Source organism: Trichomycterus rosablanca, chromosome 1 (assembly GCF_030014385.1).
Source record: "Trichomycterus rosablanca isolate fTriRos1 chromosome 1, fTriRos1.hap1, whole genome shotgun sequence".
In the NCBI taxonomy this organism is placed as follows: Eukaryota; Metazoa; Chordata; class Actinopteri; order Siluriformes; family Trichomycteridae; genus Trichomycterus; species Trichomycterus rosablanca.
In genome coordinates this window covers 26513887-26534595 of record NC_085988.1, presented here as the reverse complement: position 1 = coordinate 26534595, position 20709 = coordinate 26513887, and the positions used below count along the sequence as shown (strand labels likewise).

Genomic DNA, 20709 nt, shown 5'->3' with positions numbered 1-20709 from the left:
AAAGTATACATAGTGCTTATTAATCACATGACACAGAATGCAGTTTTTCATATTACATAATCATATATATATATATATATATATATATATATATATATACTGTATGTATATATATATATATATATATATATATATATATATATATATATATATATATTCAATTTATCAATATAATGAAGACAGTCAGGATATACCTTAGTAAGAAAAAGATCAGTTGTTGGCTGTATTAAAACAGAACAAATGAAAACTGGCTTTGAAAAATAGGTACCTGAAAAAGGTGACCTGTTCTTCATACATCCAGGGCTGCAGAGCAAGACTGGGATATTTTCCAAATGGAGGAACAATAAGACTGAACACCAGAGCAATGCACACAAATACAGCAGGCAGAACAATCTGGAACAGAGGAGAAATAATTAACTATACAAACACCTTTTACTGTCAATAACTTTGTATTCCAGAGTGGATTACTTCATACCTGGGCAAAGAATCCCTTCCTGGAACGGCGAGCATACAGAAATCTTTTCCAAAGCAAAGCTACAAACTGCTGTCTCTTTAAGTTCCAGCCCTGGACCTGGTATGAGCCTTTACCATCTGTAGTATTCAAATAATCTGTCTCCTTAGAGTCTATGAAACGAGAGGAAACAAGATTTTCTGTTAAACCACTAGACTAAAAAAATGCACATTATTTTTTAAGATTAACCAGTTCACTATTTCTTTATTGACAGACTGAGTGACATTTTACTTTGAAAATTACAGAGTATTCCTTGTTGTTATATAATAAACAATAAGTAGGATTTACCTGGATCAAGTTCAGAATAATTGCCGTTAACGTGGTCGTCTTCAGTTAGGGGTTTAAGGCAGCTCTGGTGGTCGGCTCCAAAAGCATGCCGCATGCGTCTGCGAACTGGGAGTGTGCCATCTGAACAGACATCATAAAGTGACAAAAATAAATAACAGTGCAATGTGTTCTTAAGAAAAAATAGATCTGTTAGGTTAAAATACTTAAAGGTTAAAATAGCAAAAATCTAAAATGGGGCACTTGGGTGGCGCAGTGGTAAATTACGCTAGCCCACTAGATCCAGGGTTCAAATTGTCAGTGGTGATATCGGTCAACTGGAAGTCTACATGCAGACATAATTGGCTAAGGGTGTGGTGGATTGGTGTCCTGTCCAGGGTGTATTACTGAATTGCGCCCAGTAATTTCAAGGAAACCAGACTTACTGTGGCCATGACCAAGATAAAGCGATGGTAAACAATGAAAATGAAATATAAATTTCATTAGAATAATATTTAATTAAATGGATAATTGCAATTTCAAAAATTAAACACAAAAACTCTGGGTGCAAGGTGAGAATTCATTTTGGACAAACCCAGGTCCCAAGGTCCCTCAAGCACCTACACTACCTGCTGCACCACTATGCCGTCTGACAAAGTTAACTGACTGAGTTAAAAAGAAACCTAATATAAAATAATAATATTGTTTCTCAAATTACAAAATAATTACACAGAAAGCCATGAATATAATATAAAGTGAAAATTATAAGCCCAGAGTTTAGGAATTAGAATTGATTTTGATCATACACAAACATTAAACTTAACAGTGGCCACTAATCATGTATTTATAATTCAGTTCCATTGAGAAACAATGGTAATGTCATAGTGTATCCCAATTCTGCACCACCATATCTGGGACACTGTATAACCTTCTGCCATCTGGGATAAGATACAGGAGCATACGTGCCAGGACCAGTCGGTTAAAAAACAGTTTTTTTCCCACCTCAATAACTTTATTGAACACCACTATTCGCCGTTAACACACATTCTGGACATTCTGAACTGAACACTGGACCTATTATTTATTATTTATCATTGCACTGTTTGGATTACACACTGGACTGTTGTGTTGTTATTTATCATTGCACATTTCTCATTGCACAAGTTGCACCTGCACTTTAACATCACCCCGGACTGCACGCTGGACTGTCGTAATTATTTATCATTGCACCTGCACTTTACACAACTGTCATACATATATATGTATAGTTATAGTTATTTTTTTCACCATCCTTATATAGTTAAAGTTACAGCTGTATAGTTATTATTTACACATCCTTTATCCCAGTACTGTTATTACTAATATATACCTAACTAATCTTATTATTATTACTGTTATTATTATAATACATATTCATTTTTACTAATATGCTTATTGTTATTATTGCTATTATGTATATAGTAATATGTACATAGATATAATTTCATATATGTAACTAGCTATAGTTATAACTCTATATTCATATTAATCATAGGTATATGTTACTAATATTCTCTGTCTTTTTGCACAATGCAACTATTTGCACTTCTGGTAGATGCTAACTACATTTCGTTGCCTGTACCTGTACTAAGCAATGACAATAAAGTTGAATCTATCTATCTATCTATCATATACAGCTGTGATATCCTTAATTTAAAACTAAAAGTCTATTACCTGACATAATTTCCGTGTCGACACCGCTATCCTCTGCCACTTTAAGGAAAATCTAAAAAGAATAAATAAAAAGTTAAATTTGTCATTGTCAACTACAGTAAAATTTTTTCACAGGAAAATGAGAACCACTTTACCTCTTCAAGTGTCGTGTCTGAAACACCATAACTAGAGATTCCCAAATCAGCAAGATGATCATCCAGATCACCAAAGAGTTCAACAAAGGCACCATCTTTAGCAGATTCATAAGGCAGGATGTAGGTGATCTCATGGCCCAGATCTTCCACCATGCGTGCATTAGGGACGTGCTTAATGACTAGACCTGAGATGAGTGAGACGTCTGCAGGAAACACAGGTGAGTCAGCCCATGATGTGCCTGCAATTTACAAAAGGGTTAGAAATTAGATGATTCAATTTAGAATTTGGATATAATGTTATTCTTATTATCTATTTTAAAAGTCTTTTTTTCATTGATTTTTGGATTCCCGGGTTTAAATAGAGGTTAAGAGCTTACCAACAGCTGTGGCAGCATCACTCTCATGGTCGCTACCCAGACCAGCATCTGAACTGCTATCTGAAGCTGCTTCATCCTGCAACAGGTAATCCACTCATATTGTAAGTTTTCTGATGAATTATTTCATTTATAATTAGAGACAGAAGAAACATCATCTTACCTTCTTGATGTATGAAACAGTAGTGGTGGAATTTCTGCTTGAGCTAATAGAAGCTTCCGGTTCTTTCTTAACCAAAGTGAGGTAGTATCCAGATCCAAGATGAGTCTTAAGGAAGAGCGAGGAGCCCACACAGCACAGCTTTCCATGAGAGATAATAGCTATACGGTCGCCTAAGATGTCAGCTTCATCCATGTGATGAGTGGAAAGGATGATGGTCCGGCCTATGGAATGCATTGTACTAACATCAGCTAATTTACCAATTACTTATCTTAATGTACCACCAAACATGTAATTGTAGACTATAAAATTATATATACTGAACAATAAATAGGGACAAAAAATAGAAACGCTCACATGTCCCTCTACTTTCCTGACACCACAACCATTATTCTATGCCATTATTTATAAAATACTTACACTAAGCTGATACAAAAAGACAAGAGGCAACATTGAGAGAATTACAATCTTATTACATAGAAAATTAGAACTATTTTAAAACCGAAATGCAGATGTTTGCTCAGTAAAATCTGGAAGTTATTGACACATAAATTCAGATAATGACACTTACACCATGTGAATTGACAAGTGGTGTGCTATGTAGCCATATGAACATGTTAAGAAGTTTCACTAGTAATTACAATAATAATTACTATAATAATTTTTAATTTAAATCATGCATTTGTGTCATAACCACACACATTAATCTCAATCTTTAATGCTTTTAATATCAGTGTTATAAACGTCATGAGAAAATCTATTTCTAATTAAAAATGTCAACGTATTAAATTTAAATAATATTACATATAGTATTATCAATATGTAAAAAAACTAAAAACAATACCTGCACGGTACTTTAGCAGGAGGTCCCAGATTCCCCGGCGAGCATAGGGGTCAACACCAGCTGTTGGTTCATCCAGAATGACTACCTTTGATCCACCAACAAATGCGAGGGCCACTGAAAGCTTTCTCTGCATTCCACCTTTAAGAAAATAAACAGGGTAAACAATCAACATCTAGATTGTACTGAAACCTGGCAATAATGGTTTTATGTGGGTTCATATCACTCACCAGACAGCTCACTGGTCCTGGACTGGCGTTTGTGTGGGAGACCGGTGTCATACAAGATCTGATCAATCTCACGCTTTACCTCCTCTTCAGACAGACCTTTGAGTCGTGCATAGAACCAGATGTGCTCCTCCACTGTCAGCCTAAACACATATTTTACTTTGATTACTCAGAGTGTGCGACGGGTAACTTGTCTAATAGACCAAATAAAAAATCTAAACTTGAAAATAGTGTCAGTGAGGAGCATTAGGTTTTATAGTAGATTCAATGACAAGGAACAGGGGAGGTCTTTAAAGACCTAAATTATCTAGGAATCAATACATGAAAGCACATATAATACAATCTTTCACACTTTAAATGCTTTCAGCCATGCTAAAATATAATAAAAGCTAAAGAAGGACCTGGAATATGATAAGCACTTACATGCTGAAGAGGACATTATGTTGAGGGCACACACCCAGGCTTTGTCGGATTGCACTGAGCTCTGAGCGAATGTCTTTACCCATGATGTATGCCGTGCCAGAGGTTGGTGGAAATAGACCAGTAAGGATGGACCTGAAATGTTAAATTTATATGTATTATGTTTTATCCCATGCATCAATTCATAGCCTGTTCTGTAACACTTAAGAAAATGCAATGTTTAACACTGATGTATTTGCTGCTTACATGGTGGTGGTTTTCCCAGCTCCATTGTGACCCAGGAAGGATGTGATCTGGCCCTCGTAGAAGCCCAATGTCAGTCCGTCCACAGCAAGCTTTTTGCCATGGCGGTAAACCTTTATCAGGTTCTCGATATACACTCCTAGCTCAAGGTGAGTTGGCTCTTCCTCAATGCACACTGCTTGAAAGAAAAATAAGAGTACTGTTAAGAAAAATGTATTAAACAGTACAGTACTAATAATGACTAATAATGTGCATGTGTAATACTCTTACCTCCTGCATTTGCCCTTTTTCCATTTACTGTAGGTGCCTGCCTTTGTTCTCCTTCTCCAAACCAATAGGACTTGGTGACTGGGAAGTACCATGGTCTGGGAATGCCATACTGCCCAGGGAACACCGCCTCAATATACCACGTCATGACACCATAAAGAAAGGCATCAAAGTACATCATGATCATGCAGGTGGTGAGGCTATAATCATCACCCTCCATTGGGCTAGAGATGAGGTTGCTCCATTGGATTCCCACTCCCTGCTCCTCAAAAAGGGCGAAGTATTCACAGCCAAAACCAAACGCCACAGGGGACAGCAGACTCTGACGAAGAAAAAAAACCTAGTTGTTAGTTCTGCAGTTATGACTCATATAACACACCACCCTTAGACAGCAATTAGACTTGTAGTGTTAGGCTCCATTTTTGTATGATGTGTAAATAATATGTTGTGCCAACTGTGTTTTTAGCAGCTAGACTAGTGTAAAGAGAATTCCCTCTATATATATGAAATGTTTAGTATTTCAAACTTTTTTCTACTCAGATGCTTAATGGCAGGTGAAGTAATGTCAGACAGTAAAGATTCCTGTTGCTGCAGCACTACATGTAAAACAATGCCAATGTCATTATAGTAAATATATTGCATGAAGTTCTTAAAGCTGGATGCTTGGCATGGGCTGGTATAAACAACTGCAGTAACAGTATGCCATGATCTGAGCAAAAATAGAAACAGTAGAGCATTTTTTAAACTTAACTAAGAGAAGAAAGAAAGAAAACTAAGTGGAAGAACTAAAGGTAAAGTCACAATTAATACACAAAATAAAAATTTTTAATGTAATCGTTATGAATGAAAAAATAGATAAATAAAAAATGAACTGATTGTACATTCTTGAATTGTTAACTACATTAGCTTATTGCTGAAGTACAAAACTAAACCAGCAAACGCCAGACAGCAACTAATACATGTATACTCATGTAAACAATGGCTCTTCATTTAAGGTAATTGGAAATATCTTACTTTTTCCAAACCATTCCTTTAATACAAAGGACCATTCAAAAAGCTAATATAAAAATGTTATTATAATTACTATTTATTTTTATTTGTTAGAATGAAGGTGTGTTAAACAGAGAAGCAGTGATCAGACAGTACATAAAACTAATACACATAATACAGTAAAAACAGGTGTGAATAAACACAGCAGGTCAGAGAAGTTTTCTTATGTAAGGTAAGATAAATAATCAAGGTCACTTCTACAAAAAAGATAAGCAGGTCGTATACACCTGGCTACACTTTAGCACAGGGCACTGCTGAAATGTGTGATGGTGGTGGTTGTAAACTTACAGCTATGACTTTAGCTGAAAGACCTATGTATTCCTCCCAGGCCACACACAGCACGTAGGGTAAGTACAGTGTAAAATAGATGATTCCTCCACAGGCAGCGGCCAGGTTGGCCCGAGCAAACACTGTGCTGATAAGGAAACACTGCATGATGGTGACCACAGCAAAAGAGCCCAAGAAGAGGAAGACCACACCAGGGTCACTGTAAGGAAGAAGATTTCCCATCTGCAGACAGAAGAAGGAGTCAATATTATGTTTGTAATCATCGTCTAGTTTTGCTCAATTTTATCACAGAATGTTGAAATTATTAATTAAGCTGTTCATTAAATAGGTACATTATTCACCATTTATAATTACACTTCAATGCAGATATACTCTACTTAGTTCAGAAGACTAAGACATAGCTCCAAAACAGTAATGTGGTGTTTTATAGATCTTTATGTGGTATTAGGGCAGTTGTAGTCTAGCGGTTAAGATACTGGAAGCAGAAGGTTGCTGGTTCAAACCCCACCACTGCCAGGTTGCCAGGTCAATTTATGATATAAAGGATCAGTTTTGTTTGAAATCAAACATTGATTTAATGACTTTCTCTAGAAGTGAAAGTGATTAGATGCCTAAAAAGTACTTTGCTCATAAATCAACCAAGTACTTGTAATAAAGATTGTGATTTCATGTTATCAGTCAGTAGTCCAAGTTATCATGTTTATCATTTTAGCTTTTATTATGCTGCAAATAACCCTGGGTCAATATTACAATTATTAAATCAGTGTTGTATTCATTAACATTTGATATTCTATCTTTTTAATATGGTAATAATCAACTAAAAGAGAAAAATGTATGTTTATTTCTCATTTAGTAATGGAAAAAAAAATCATTTAAATTAAATTTATTCCAGGTGTTGGCAGTTTTTGTTTTGTTAAGTCTGCAAAGGTACTCTCTGCACTCTAATATTTACTTCAGATTATGATTTGTAAGTTTAAAAGCTCTGATATTCTATATATTTTGTTAAACGTAGTCTTTCAACTTAGGCCCACCTGTCGTATAAATGGCAGGTGGCATAAGTTACAGTATCATGCTTAGTCATGCCAGTCACTGTCCTTACATTAAGTCACATTAAATGTGCCAGTCACATTAAGTGTTAATTTGCTGCAGCTGAGAGAGATCTTATTACTGGCTTCTTTGACCAGCTTTTCACTGGCCCACGGCTTCCTGCAACATATGCTAAGCCAACCTAAGCTGATCCTCTTTAAGAGATACTGGTGGTTAAAAAGCATAGAAATTCATATAGTAACATTACCTTGAGTAAAAGCACCAGTAGTCCAGCACTCATGAGTAGAGGGATAAGACTGCTGATGAACCAGCTGAACCACAAAATACCATTGTCCAGTCCCATAATCCTCATGGTTTCCTTAAGTCTAGCCTCCTTCTCATAGACCACACTCTTTATAATGATGGCTACAGAGTACATCCAGGCCAGGGTCATGAACAGAGGCATGGAACGGCTCATTATACGCAAGAAACTGTAATGAGAAAAAAGTAACATTGTAGTGTAAATATGATTTTCACTGGAACAATATTAGATTACAATATCCATGCCAAAGATAATCAATGGTTAAGAAAACATACATGTCATCAACATAACAAGGGTATGGCATCTGCTGGATGTAGACTCCAGTCTTCTCCTTGGTCCCTGTTACTGCTCTGATAATGCTCTGCTCTATAACATCTTGCAGGTATGAGAAACCACCCCAAATGTACCGCATATCCTCAAATGGGTCAGCTCGGGGACCAGGGTCCCAGTATCTACAGAAAAAAATGACAATGATACATCAGAAACAGAATAGGTTTACAGCTTTTTACAGTTTTGTACCAATAAATGATGGTTTCTTTAAAAAGGGCTTATATCAACTTACGCATCTTTGATCTTGTTTGTGCGCTCTACGTTATCGATGTCCATACGGATCTTATAGTTGACATGGGGAGGGAGCTCAGAGCTGTTCAGGTCGATGTCAGGAAACACAATTCCAGCCCAAAACTTCCTGTTATCCAGCAAACTGAGAGACTCGTTCACTAACTTTTCCTCTGTGCTCACAGGCTCCAATTTATCTAGGTTTACACACTGTAGAGACAGATAATAAATCAGGATTTTTGTAAGCTTCCCATATAAGGAAATACGCTACATAGCCTTAAGTATACAGTACACCTATATATACACTACTATACATATACCACTTTTAACTAGTGGCTAAGTGATTTTCAACATGGAAATGTTAAAAAATGCCACATTTTTAACCAAGCACTTTTATTAAAATGTGTTTAGAATAATTTCACCAGCTTGCAGCATGTCTATAAGTGGAAGTTTTAAAAAATATTATTAAGGTATTATTATTTTTATAATGTTTAACACTAATCATTAATTATTTTTAAAAGACAAATCCTTAGCATATATAAGACAGATTTATACTCTTGGCTCTTGGCTAATTTATTTATGAATTCATGAAACAATTTATTTACAGGAACCTTTTCTAAATTGTGTAATATTTCTGTTATATGTAAAATATTTCCAGTTGCTGCAATACCTTCACTTCTTCATTTTATCATTGTTTATCAAGTTTATCCTGTCTGCACTACAGTTAGCAGAAGTGCATACTTAGAAAAACACTCATTTATTACAAAAAAAAACAGCTATGACTGTAGACCAAGCATGAAAAACAAGACAAAGAGAAAGAGGATCTGACCTCCATGAAGCGAGAGATGCTTTGAATGGCCTGATCCGTCTCATTAAAGACGTTTCTCCATGTGAATGCTGTTCCAGGTGGACGTGTGTCCTCCGACTGCTTGGACAAAAAACTGCTCAGATCCTGTACACTCCACTGAGTGCCACTCAGCTGGGCCCTGAAGTAAGAGGCTGTGATATTGTTCTGTAGCAAAGTCTGTACAAGATACAGGAAAATCATTACAGGTTGTAGCATGTTAAACAGACAGTATTTTCTAGAGACAAGCTGATGATAATCTACAGGAAGGTAGTAGAGAGTAAAATGTTCAACACACCCGTAACAGGTCTACTTCCTCACTGTTCTCCATGAATTGCCAAACTTTGGGTCTGGTCTCCTCCCACATTCCGCCCAGGTCTCTGAGGATACCCAACTCCTGAAATGTCCTGTTGACCTAAAAATAAAAATAAGTTTTATATGTTATCATCATAAAAATGAAAAACAGAATAATATAATAATAAGTATTATTTATTAGTTTATTTATTAGTTCATGACCATCTTTTTGTGCCATTAGTTTTTAATAACTGTATCACTCATCCAGTGATGCTGCTGTTTACCTCTTGGATGATCTTTTGTGTAGCGGGAGTGTGAGGGGTGTACAGGATTTTTCCCATGAGCAGAGGCTTCAAAGCTCTCCAGATCATGCGAGAGATAGGACTCGTCTCCATGTTCTTCATGAGACTGTTACAATATGGAGCTGAAAGCACATAAAGAAACATTGATTATCAATGTAAGGTCAGATTAAATACATCCAGGGTTCAAATCTCAGAGGGGCTATTGGTCGGCTTGCGTACTTTACCGCCACTCTAGCAGCCTTATATACATCAACCATAACATTAAAACCACCTCCTTGTTTCTACACACATTGTCCATTTTATCAGCTCCACTTACCATATAGGAGCACTTTGTAGTTCTACAATTACTGACAGTAGTCCATCTGTTTCTCTGCATGCTTTGTTAGCCCCCTTTCATGCTGTTCTTCAATGGTCAGGACTCTTCCAGGACCACTATAGAGCAGGTATTATTTGGGTGGTGGATCATTCTCAGCACGGCAGTGACACTGACATGGTGGTGGTGTGTTAGTGTGTGTTGTGCTGGTATGAGTGGATAAGACACAGCAATGCTGATGGAGTTTTTAAACACCTCACTGTCACTGCTGGACTGAGAATAGTCCACCAACCAAAAATATCCAGCCAACAGCGCCCTGTGGGCAGCGTCCTGTGACCACTGATGAAGGTCTAGAAGATGACCAACTGATAGATGAGCGATCGTCTCTGACATCTACAAGGTGGACCAGCTAGGTAGAAATGTCTAACAGAGTGGACAGTGAGTGGACACGGTATTTAAAAACTCCAGCAGCGCTGCTGTGTTTGATCCACTCATACCAGCACAACACACACTAACACACCACCATGTCATCATCACTGCAGTGCTGAGAATCATTCACCACCTAAATAATACCTACTCTGTGGTGGTCCTGTGGTGAACCTGACCATTAAAGAACAGCATGAAAGGGGGCTAACAAAGCATGTAGAGAAAAAGATGGATTACAGTCAGTAATTGTAGAACTACAAAGTGCTCCTATATGGTAAGTGGAGCTGATAAAATGGACAGTGAGTGCAGAAACAAGGAGGTGGTTTTAATGTTATGGCTGATCGGTGTATATGTGTATATACTGTATGTATGTCTATATGAGCTGCTTATTATAAAAGTGAATCCAATAAGGTTGCCAAACATTATTATAGTTCAAAATATGATTACTTTATTCTTTTACTGTCCACAAACTGGGTCATTTTGTTTTGGCAACCCTCATTGAACTGTGGCTAATGTTATCTTTAAAACATTATTAAATACTTATTTAGTCACTAAGCAAGTTAGCAAATTCTTCTCAAATGTGCACATCTCTAAGCAAAGTGGAGAAAACAACAATGGAGGTTGGCACGCTAACCAAACTAAACTAATTTAAGCTATGAATTCAATTAACTTGTAATAGTAAAACATGCAGAGTAATAATGCATTTGTATTAATAAATGAATAGACAGTGTATTGTGCTTACTGGTCGTGTTGTCATAGAGAGAAGCAGATTCGTCATCACTGCTGTTGTTGTTGCCAAAAAGTGCTTTGAAATTGCTGTCCTCATACCAGTTAAGGGACTTGATTTTGAGGCCACCACCTTCAGGGTGTCCACATACAATTCGGGACACGGCCTGGTACATCTGACTGGGCGAACTAGTTGCATTCTGGGTCAGAAAGAGGATCTCATTTCGCAGGTCACTCCAGCTCCGCATGCTGGCCAGCTGTGGAAAGATTACAGATGGTTTGATTTCTGTGATACCGGTGCTAACCACACCAAGACAAGACATAACTGATCGAATGCAAGATGGATTACTGTGCTGTTCTGTGTTGTCTAGAGATTCTACTGAGGTTGGGGAACCTTCTGAGGAACGCTACCAGTTTCATGCACCTTTAAGGGAGTGACACCCACAAAGCCTGACAATGTGAACTGACTACAGTCTTGTAACCTCACAACCTTGGCAAGATTGTCCAACCATGAACAGGAACCACACATTCTTAAAACAAAATATTGCAAGTCTCTGATCACAATAACAGGAAAATCAGCCACTTTTAACCTAGTTCCATCACTTGTCCTGTGTTTTCCTGACAAAGTACTGAGTCAACAATAAGTCATGAGCAAAACAGGAGAGGAGTGAAAAGTTACTTTCGGTCAATTCCTTTCACACTTTAAGCAGAATGTTAAGCAATATTGTTTAGCCCGGCTCAGACAGCCACATCAGCAAGCCAACCTGTCACATGTTTCTTAATTTTGTGTAAGAGTTCACAACAGAGCAGGACACACAAGAAGGGAGTAATTTAGGAAACAGTTGTTAAGGTCTTCCAGGACAGGACAGATATGCTGAACACAGAAATCTAAAGAAAATAACTTCTGTCAGCGTAGTACATTACCAAAAATAAGATCAAGCTTTTAGGGTCAGACTAACTTTTCCAGAGATGTTTTTAAAAAAAGCTCTTATCCAACAGCACAAAGAAAGAAAAAGGTTACTACAGTTCATAAGTGTGTATTATGGATTAATTTTGACACATCACAGCAAAGCTAAATCTAGATGAAAATACAGGTAAGCTTTTGTTCAACACACAGATCCTGACTGAAAGTATAACCTCTGTAAATGCTAACATTGGCATCATTGGTTTACAAATGCACAGCTTTCTCTCTTGCCCCTGCTCTCTTACTTTTTTGTCTCATCTCTTATTCAGCTGTGTCTTTTATCCTCATGTAAATGTCCCCTGAGGTCCACAACTTGAATTACAACCACATTCACACACAAACTGACATTTTCACTGCTGCCCTCAGTGACCTAATTAGTTCTGACCTAACTATTGAGTGGCTCAAGCTTTTTTTAGAGATCCAAAATCATTGTAATACAATCTATAATCAGTAACTATTTCAATTAATACACCCAGGATATTTGTTTTTTAGTGATAAAAAAGATATTGGATAGTAGTTATGCTTGCACAAAGACAAATATATTTATTAAAATATAAAATAAATAAACAAAAACTATAAATTAGCATGTACATCAATACATGGATTGGATATGTATTTAGTGTGTGCAAGTAAAAATGTGCTTTAAATAAATGAGTTTTGTGTGTGCTGTTTGTTTTATACTACATCACAAAAAGCAGATGACTTAATAAATAAAATTAATGATTAAAAGATTTATACTTCATTTTCATTTCATTAATTTTTTTAAACTGCTTTATCCTGGTCAGGGTTGCAGCAGAACCAGTAAATTGGTACGCACATAAATGCTAATCACTGTATTGTTATGATGGGACAGTGGGTATCACATAGCAAGACAGGTGCTGGAGACCTGATCTTTAATCACCATGAAAGGTTTTACTTGTCTGCCCAGACTACTCTGGATTCTTCTTAATTCCCAGAAGTGGCATTCACATCTCTGTTGATATATAATGTGTCCTGCTTATCTCATTACAATATTGGCAGTCATGGTGTAACTTGCACATCAGATTACTACCTTCCCATTACTCTTAAAATTTATTTCACATTTTTAATTTCTGTAAGCATATTCATTAGCGCAAATAATTGAAAATGATTATTTGGCTCATTCAGAAGATTCTGCTAGTAAATCAGTTAACATTTTTTCTCCAGGTTTTATAAAGTCTGCACACTTTCATGAGCAAAAAAGTATGGCAGCTCTCATTTGAATTAGACTACTTCGTCAGGTTATGGAAACTAACCTTTTGTTAAACCAAACAGATTATTTAGATCAAATCTGTCTTAGGTATACACCTTGAACTGTGACACCCCCAAAAAGCTTTTATAGGTACTTCATGACATTGTATACATTTGTATGCTCCATTGTTGTAGCATTAAAACAACCTTCAGTTTCCATAATTAATTCCATTTTATCCATTCATGTGTTATTAAACCTTTAGAGTGTTATTACCTCAACAGCCAGTGCACCCAGGCTTTCAAGTAGACTGTCTGTGGCTTTGGCAACATGGTGGGCATCACTTGTTTCAGATTTTATGTCCGGCTGCAAGGAAAATGCAGAGACATTAGTGAGGGGAAACACAAATGTAACTCGTTTTGTTTCTGTTATTTAACACACTTCCGTTAAAAAGATTCCCTTTATACACCTCCAGAATGGCTTTTGAATCTATACTTGTATGGTGTATAGTAAGTAAGTATAGTAAGTGTGTACACTATATTGTCAAATATAAGTGGACACCCCCATGTAATTACTATGTTTTGGTGTCTCCCACCCATAGCTAACAGATAAATGAATTATGTAAAATATATAGCATGCCTTTGGGGAAAAAGTCTCTTTCTCGTCCCAGCAAGACTGTGTCCCATCCACATACAGTTGGGCATATAGTGTATTTTTAAGACAGTATTCAGACATCAAACCTAGAAATGGGTATTTGGTTGCAAAGGCATTGCTAATCATTACAGTTTTGAGTAGTTCATAGTAAGGAATTATGAGCATTTTACAGCATTGTGATTCATTTACGATCCATTCCTCTTTAATTTAATCACCCACTGATGTACTTAAATTGAGGAGTCAGGAGATGTAGCTAGGCCATGTGAGTACCACACATGAAACTGTTGTTTCTTTAAAGTGAACGTCTTTTATAATAAAACAGGTAGAAATAGTAATAGTAAAGTAACTACTTATTTTTAATAGTACAGTGGAGTAGACCAGTGCACCACCCAAGCAACCCAATTTTAATTCTCAACTACAAATTGGCTTGTGTTGGTAAAATACCTAGTATAACATGATGTATATTAATGGCCTTTGTAAAATAAACCGTATACAGTGTGTAATATTTGAATAATCTAACATATGGTGTACCAAAGTTCATCCCAGTGATGAAGCACATTCTGATTTTACTAATCATCATGTAGGAGAAAATGTTTTAATGTCCCCACAATAAACATCAGACAAAGAAAAATAAAGCTGCCGTGACACGCTATAATCTCCAAATGCTTCTCCAGGCTACATGTTTAGGTAGGTATGTAGGAGAGTCAAGCCCAAACATGTTTTCTGCCCGTTCCATCAAACTTTTATTCCTCTTTCACCTAGTCCTTGTTTGCTTCTGTGCAAAGTGCACACCAATGATTGAGTCACATGGCATGGTGTCTCATAGAAGGAAAACAACAGGGGTTAGAAAAGTTTAGGGAAGGATATAAAGTCCCCTGATAAGAGCAGATGACAACCTCTTCACCCTGATATAACTGTTAAGAAACAAGATGGAGAATCTGCTTGCTGTGAAATGCTTTCCTGCACTTTTAGGACTTTTGAACAATTATTTAAGTCACACCAAATAAAAAATAAAAAAAAAGCAGCTTTTTCATCATAATTTGAGTAATATATTGGGACATTATGACCTTTTTAACATTTTCCCAAATAATTAATAACATATACAGTAAAATAAGACTTCAGCTATCCTCTCTCCTATGTCCACTCCTAAAAACAAATATTGCTTCGCAGGATTCTAGTTTCTCATCCCCATGTTTATATGGTGTCCCATAATAGCAGATGGGATATTGTCTACTGCTATAACCTACTACTTAAACTATAGTGAGAGCCAAAAGTCTGAAACCACTAGTGAACAAGCTTCTATTTATCATTTATTATTTCTAACAAATTTAATTTTGCCTTTTTGTTAGAAATCATACAGTCAACATAACAATGTCAGTTAGATGAATTTGTAAGTGCCATTAATTTTATTGTCTTACCCTTAGAGGCTTAAAGAAGTCCAAGTTGGCAATAAAGTGTTTCTCAGCCTGGTTTAACCAACTGTGAGGGGAGCTGCAGATGATGTCATGGGTGAGGTCTGCTACTTTCTTGTTGGGAAATTTGACAAAGTCCCCCAAGGTGGAGGTGTTGCACATGTTTCTCAGGTGTACCCCGTAGCCTCGTGATAGCACCTAACATACAAAGACAAGAGCAGGACAAAACAATACAAGAGAAAGGGCTGGGATTAGATCTACTATGTGATGATCCATAAGTAATAGAATAAATATGAATACTCCTGTAACTATCTGGCTGTTCTTTATTGAGAACTAGATGTGTTAAAGAGTCTATATTGCAGGTACATCACACAGGTTAATTAGCTAAGAATGGAAAAAAAAATTGCCAGACCATCAATAGATGAATACATTAATGCTATATGCACTAAAAATGGACATTCAGTCTATGGGACTATGGGACATACTCTCTGGGGGTACAAGGGAACTGCTGGGAGAAATAAATACATTGAAAGTATATTGCTTAAGTTAAGTTATCCAATATAAGAAAAGCAAAGTACCTTTCAGTCTTTGTTGTTGTGTTTGTTCTGTTTTTCAAATTTGTACTGTTAAATTTTTATAGTGTGTTGTATAATGTCATTGTTGCTTTAATATCATTCTGGATCAATAAACTATGTATCTGTTTAACTATCTATCTGTCTGTCTATCTATCTATCTATCTATCTATCTATATGTAACACATTTTATTATACTATCTATCTATCTATCTATCTATCTATCTATCTATCTATCTATCTATCTATCTATCTATCTATCTAGCTATCTATCTATCTATTTAACACATTTTTATTTTACTATGTATGTATCTATCTATCTAAACACAATTTTTAATTATACCTTCACAGCTTTAAATACTTAAAATATATACAATTAACTATTCTGTTAAAGTGGTTTTCAGTAGCATTTAGGGTGTGATTTTCAGAGGAAGCTGTTAGTTTGGAGGGTGCATCACAAAGGTATGAGATGGATAAAGTATTTTTGGCAAAATTTTAAATAGCAGTGATGTCAGAATTAGAGAATTGATAATATTAATAATATTTGTAATGTAATAAAGTAAATTAAAGTGCCTGAGCTCATTTTTACTGCTTACCTTTCCCAGATTCACCTCTGCCTTTAGAATATCCTGTACGATGTTCTCTGAGAGGGAGGCGTTTTGTGCGAGGAATGCAGACAGGGTCTCATTGTCATTTAGGAAGTCTTTAAGCTTGAAACCTGAGAAGATGGAATTTAATACACGGTTTAGCAAATTCTTTCTAATCGTTCTAAAAAAGTTCCTGCATTATGACCAGATGTGTGTTTTTTTAACTGACCCACCTAGTCATTTTTAGATTAATTCAAGACAATCCTATTCCCTTTTCCATAATTTCAGCCTATTCATTACATTCCTACCATGTCACCAAGCCTTTATTCTACCTGTACTCACTTGCTGAATGCGTGTGTACCAATTAAGATGTAGGAATTTTGTGTGGGCTACTGCTTTCTGGATTATATTTCATTTATCTTCTAAGGTTCGAGTGCAAGCCTGAGCAGGCAATGCCTGCAGTGTACCTAAGACATGGGCTGTGCCACAGGAATACAGTGGCTTTCAAGCATGCGAGTACCAGCATTTAAGAAAGGTTTGCCTTTGATTTCTGCCTTATTCCAAAGATTAAATGTTTATCATTAAAACAATGATTTGCATTTATATTTTAATAAATTCACATTAATATTTCATAGCACAATGTGTATAAATAACCTCAAAGCCATTAACAATCAAAGTCTCTTGTGAAAGTGTGGACATTCACCTAGTCCCTAAAAACTTTGCTGAATAGTAGTGCTGCTTTAACTGCCCCCTTTTTCTGCTGTCTGGCCCCTCAGGGGAACAAAGGCTGAAAGTGTATCCACTCTCCATTCTGATTAGAGGAGACAAAAGCTCCAGAAGGCAACAGATTCCTGAACTGGGACGTTTTTCCTTGCTAAAACCATTCTTAAGGAAATAAAATGAATAGGGTATAAGACTAAACAGAGTTGGGATAGACAGCAAATAAAGAAATGATCTCACAGGAGAAGAACACTGCATATACACTCACTGAGCACTAATTAACACAGTACACTTATTTATTCATTTATAAGCCCCCCCGCCCCAATTAATCAAAAGGGACCCCCCCCCCCCCACACACACACACACACCGAACAGATTGATGCTTTGGAGTGGTGGACCATTCTCAGCATTGCATTGACAATAATAAAGCAATGACATGGTAAAGTGTGTTGTACTGGTATGTGTGTATCAGGCACAGTAGTGATGGTGGGATTTTTAAATACTATTTACACTTATCAGCCTTTTTATTAGGAACCCTGTTAGAACTCATTGTTCTTTATTGTTATTCCCTTTTGTTTTTCTTATCAGTGAACACTCTTATCATAGAACACTGCTGGCTTTGTATTTTTGGTTGACATTATGGTGCTTAAACACACCAAAACACTGCGGCACCTGGCACACTCAAACAAGTACAACACACAATATCCTGCTATTACTATGTTGGTGTCATTGCAGCTTGGCCAACACTGGTTATGGGCATAACACTTTAAATGCAACACATTGGTTATGTTAAAATTTAGCAGATTTATGAGTGTTAACAGTTCCAGACATAATGTATAGTATTTAATCAAAATCTGGACACTTGCAGCTGCATTGATCACTAAGTTAACAAATAACACATAATTCACATGGTACCAGGTCCCTTGTGAAAGCTAAAGCACTTTCAGTTGGACATCAATAGTCAATGATTTAAATACAAATCTGCTGACATAAACACATCTGTGTACACCAAATCTCATTTTAATATAAAGTGTGAATTCTGAGGGAATTTCACAGTCCTCCTCTGATGCTGAAGTTAATGAGTTTAAACGGAACTTGCTAAGCAGCTAAAGCCAATAATCACAAACCCAGTGACCTGGATTGCTTTCAAGTTCTCCGCCAGCTGTTTACACATAAGGAGAAAATAATATAGACAAACCTAAAGTCAACCCAGCTTGAGGAAGCATCGAGGGGCTCCACAATACCTGGAAAGCCAGTTCAAAGCGTTTGTGTTCTAATATGGGTGGGGATGTATGTTTTAAAGCTGTGTTTTTCTTTATTGGCCCTGCTTTGACCCTTGTTTGCTTGCAGTAATCACAAACCCAGCACTGGAGGAGACCGATTCTGACTCTGCAGTTGTAAATGTGCCAACTTTTGTCAAGCAGAACGTGTCACGAACCAGGAGTGAAGCGTAAAATCATAAAGCTGAGATAAGATAATAATCACAATGATGAGATCACATACTGTAGCTGCACAGATATTGAGTTAGCTTTATCAGTGTATTAAAGTCGTAATGCAGAGCTTGCATTCTAGTACACGAGTCTGAGCACTGCGCAGTACTTTGGACAAATCCATTCATACAGGAAAATACTGTACAGGATCTAGAGCTGAGAAATATAACCAGGACATCTCTGCTGTTTAGTTACAAGCCACTAAAAGTCTTCAAAATTTGTAATTATATCTCTTTGTACTATATGTGTACTACATGTACAGTGGAATCCAAATAACTACACAGTTGACTTTATTATTAAGAAAATTCATTATTCAGACATAGATAAATATGTTTTAAAACTTATTTTACCCACATTTTAGTCAAGTAAAAAGGGAGACAGAATGCCATCAGCTCTTCAGCCATTAGTGCCAATTATGCTGTACATGGGTCCTGGCCATGGATGGCTATGGCATTATAAGACTTAGCTTAGCATAGGCATTTTTTTTTAACAATTAGCACTCACAAAACATTTTCTGCACAATAACTCCTTATCTTAGCTGATTTCAAGAAAGATTCATTCCTTTAGTAACTGGGTACGATTATTTACTAATGCTATCAAAGCTACCCGTGAGAAAATGCATGCTGGTGAGAAGACGTTCTAAAGTAACATGATGGACATAGTGTGGTGCTGATGCCGAACCTGAAAGCATTTACATCTTTTAACCATTCCAACAAGAAATATGCTATAACCGACCCAGTTTCTTTACATATTTTTAATGTTTGTTCAGAAAAATCTGTGTTGAAAACAAAGACTGAATCCAGCCTTAGACAGGAATATTTGCATTTAAGAGCAACTAGAGTTGGACAGCATTTAACAGCATTTTTTGATAAATTCCCACCTACTGTAGATTCATACACATTAATCTCGTCCATACGTGTTCATGTGAAGAAAATTTAGGCCTCATTATGCTTAGCAGCTTTAGTCCAAGCCTATAGTGACATCTATCACTTCAAAGACAAATCACTGTTACACTGGGTTTGATGCCCTTAGTATTTGTCGGATAGTTGTAACAGTCACTGCTACTGTCAATATACTGTAGGAATAGTATTTGGCTAAAAATATCAGTCCCTAATACGAACAATATACACTGATCAGCCATAACATTAAAACCACCTCCTTCTTTCTACACTCACTGTCCATTTTATCAGCTCCACTTTCCATATAGAAGTACTTTGAAGTTCTACAATTACTGACTGTAGTCCATCTGTTTCTCTGCGTGCTTTGTTAGCCCCCTTTCATGCTGTTCTTCAATGGACAGGATTCTCCCAGGACCACTACAGAGTAGGTATTATTTGGGTGGTGGATCATTCTCAGCACTGCAGTGACACCCACATGGTGGTGGTGTGTTAGTGTGTGTTGTGCTGGTATGAGTGGATAAGACACAGCAATGCTGATGGAGTTTTTAAACACCTCACTGTCACTGTCCAGCCAACAGCTCCCTGTGGGCAGCGTCCTGTGAACACTGATGAAGGTCTAGAAGATGACCAATGTAGACCACGGTATTTAAAAACTCCAGCAGCACTGCTGTGTCTGATCCACTGCATTGCTGATGTCACTGCAGTGCTGAGAATGATCCACCACCTAAATAATACCTGCTCTGTGGTGGTCATATGGGGGTCCTGACCATTGAAGAACAGAGTAAAAGCAGGTTAAAAAGTATGTAGAGAAATAGATAGACTACGATCGGTAATTGTAAAACTACAAGGTGCTTCTATATGGTAAGTGGAGCTGATAAAATGGACAGTGAGTGTAGAAACA

General features: G+C 36.7%; 1 protein-coding gene across 2 annotated transcripts in view; it reads right to left on the bottom strand.

The window, feature by feature from the left end:
* Positions 1-20709, bottom strand: part of abca1b (ATP-binding cassette, sub-family A (ABC1), member 1B) — a 49430-nt gene that overhangs the window by 12011 nt on the left and 16710 nt on the right. The window contains exons 6-28 of one of the 2 annotated variants that reach the window (XM_062990964.1): positions 16709-16830; positions 15547-15738; positions 13751-13840; positions 11320-11560; positions 9821-9960; positions 9541-9657; positions 9228-9422; positions 8403-8608; positions 8116-8292; positions 7787-8009; positions 6493-6714; positions 5158-5476; positions 4891-5065; positions 4648-4779; positions 4228-4367; positions 4001-4138; positions 3160-3380; positions 3000-3075; positions 2623-2825; positions 2489-2540; positions 800-919; positions 476-624; positions 269-393 (exon numbers count right to left, since the gene is read on the bottom strand). In XM_062990964.1, the coding sequence (XP_062847034.1) occupies positions 269-393; positions 476-624; positions 800-919; positions 2489-2540; positions 2623-2825; positions 3000-3075; positions 3160-3380; positions 4001-4138; positions 4228-4367; positions 4648-4779; positions 4891-5065; positions 5158-5476; positions 6493-6714; positions 7787-8009; positions 8116-8292; positions 8403-8608; positions 9228-9422; positions 9541-9657; positions 9821-9960; positions 11320-11560; positions 13751-13840; positions 15547-15738; positions 16709-16830 (3775 nt within the window). Of the gene's footprint in view, positions 1-268; positions 394-475; positions 625-799; positions 920-2488; positions 2541-2622; positions 2862-2999; positions 3076-3159; positions 3381-4000; positions 4139-4227; positions 4368-4647; positions 4780-4890; positions 5066-5157; positions 5477-6492; positions 6715-7786; positions 8010-8115; positions 8293-8402; positions 8609-9227; positions 9423-9540; positions 9658-9820; positions 9961-11319; positions 11561-13750; positions 13841-15546; positions 15739-16708; positions 16831-20709 lie in introns of those variants that run through there. The other variant, XM_062990963.1, reaches the window with a different exon arrangement.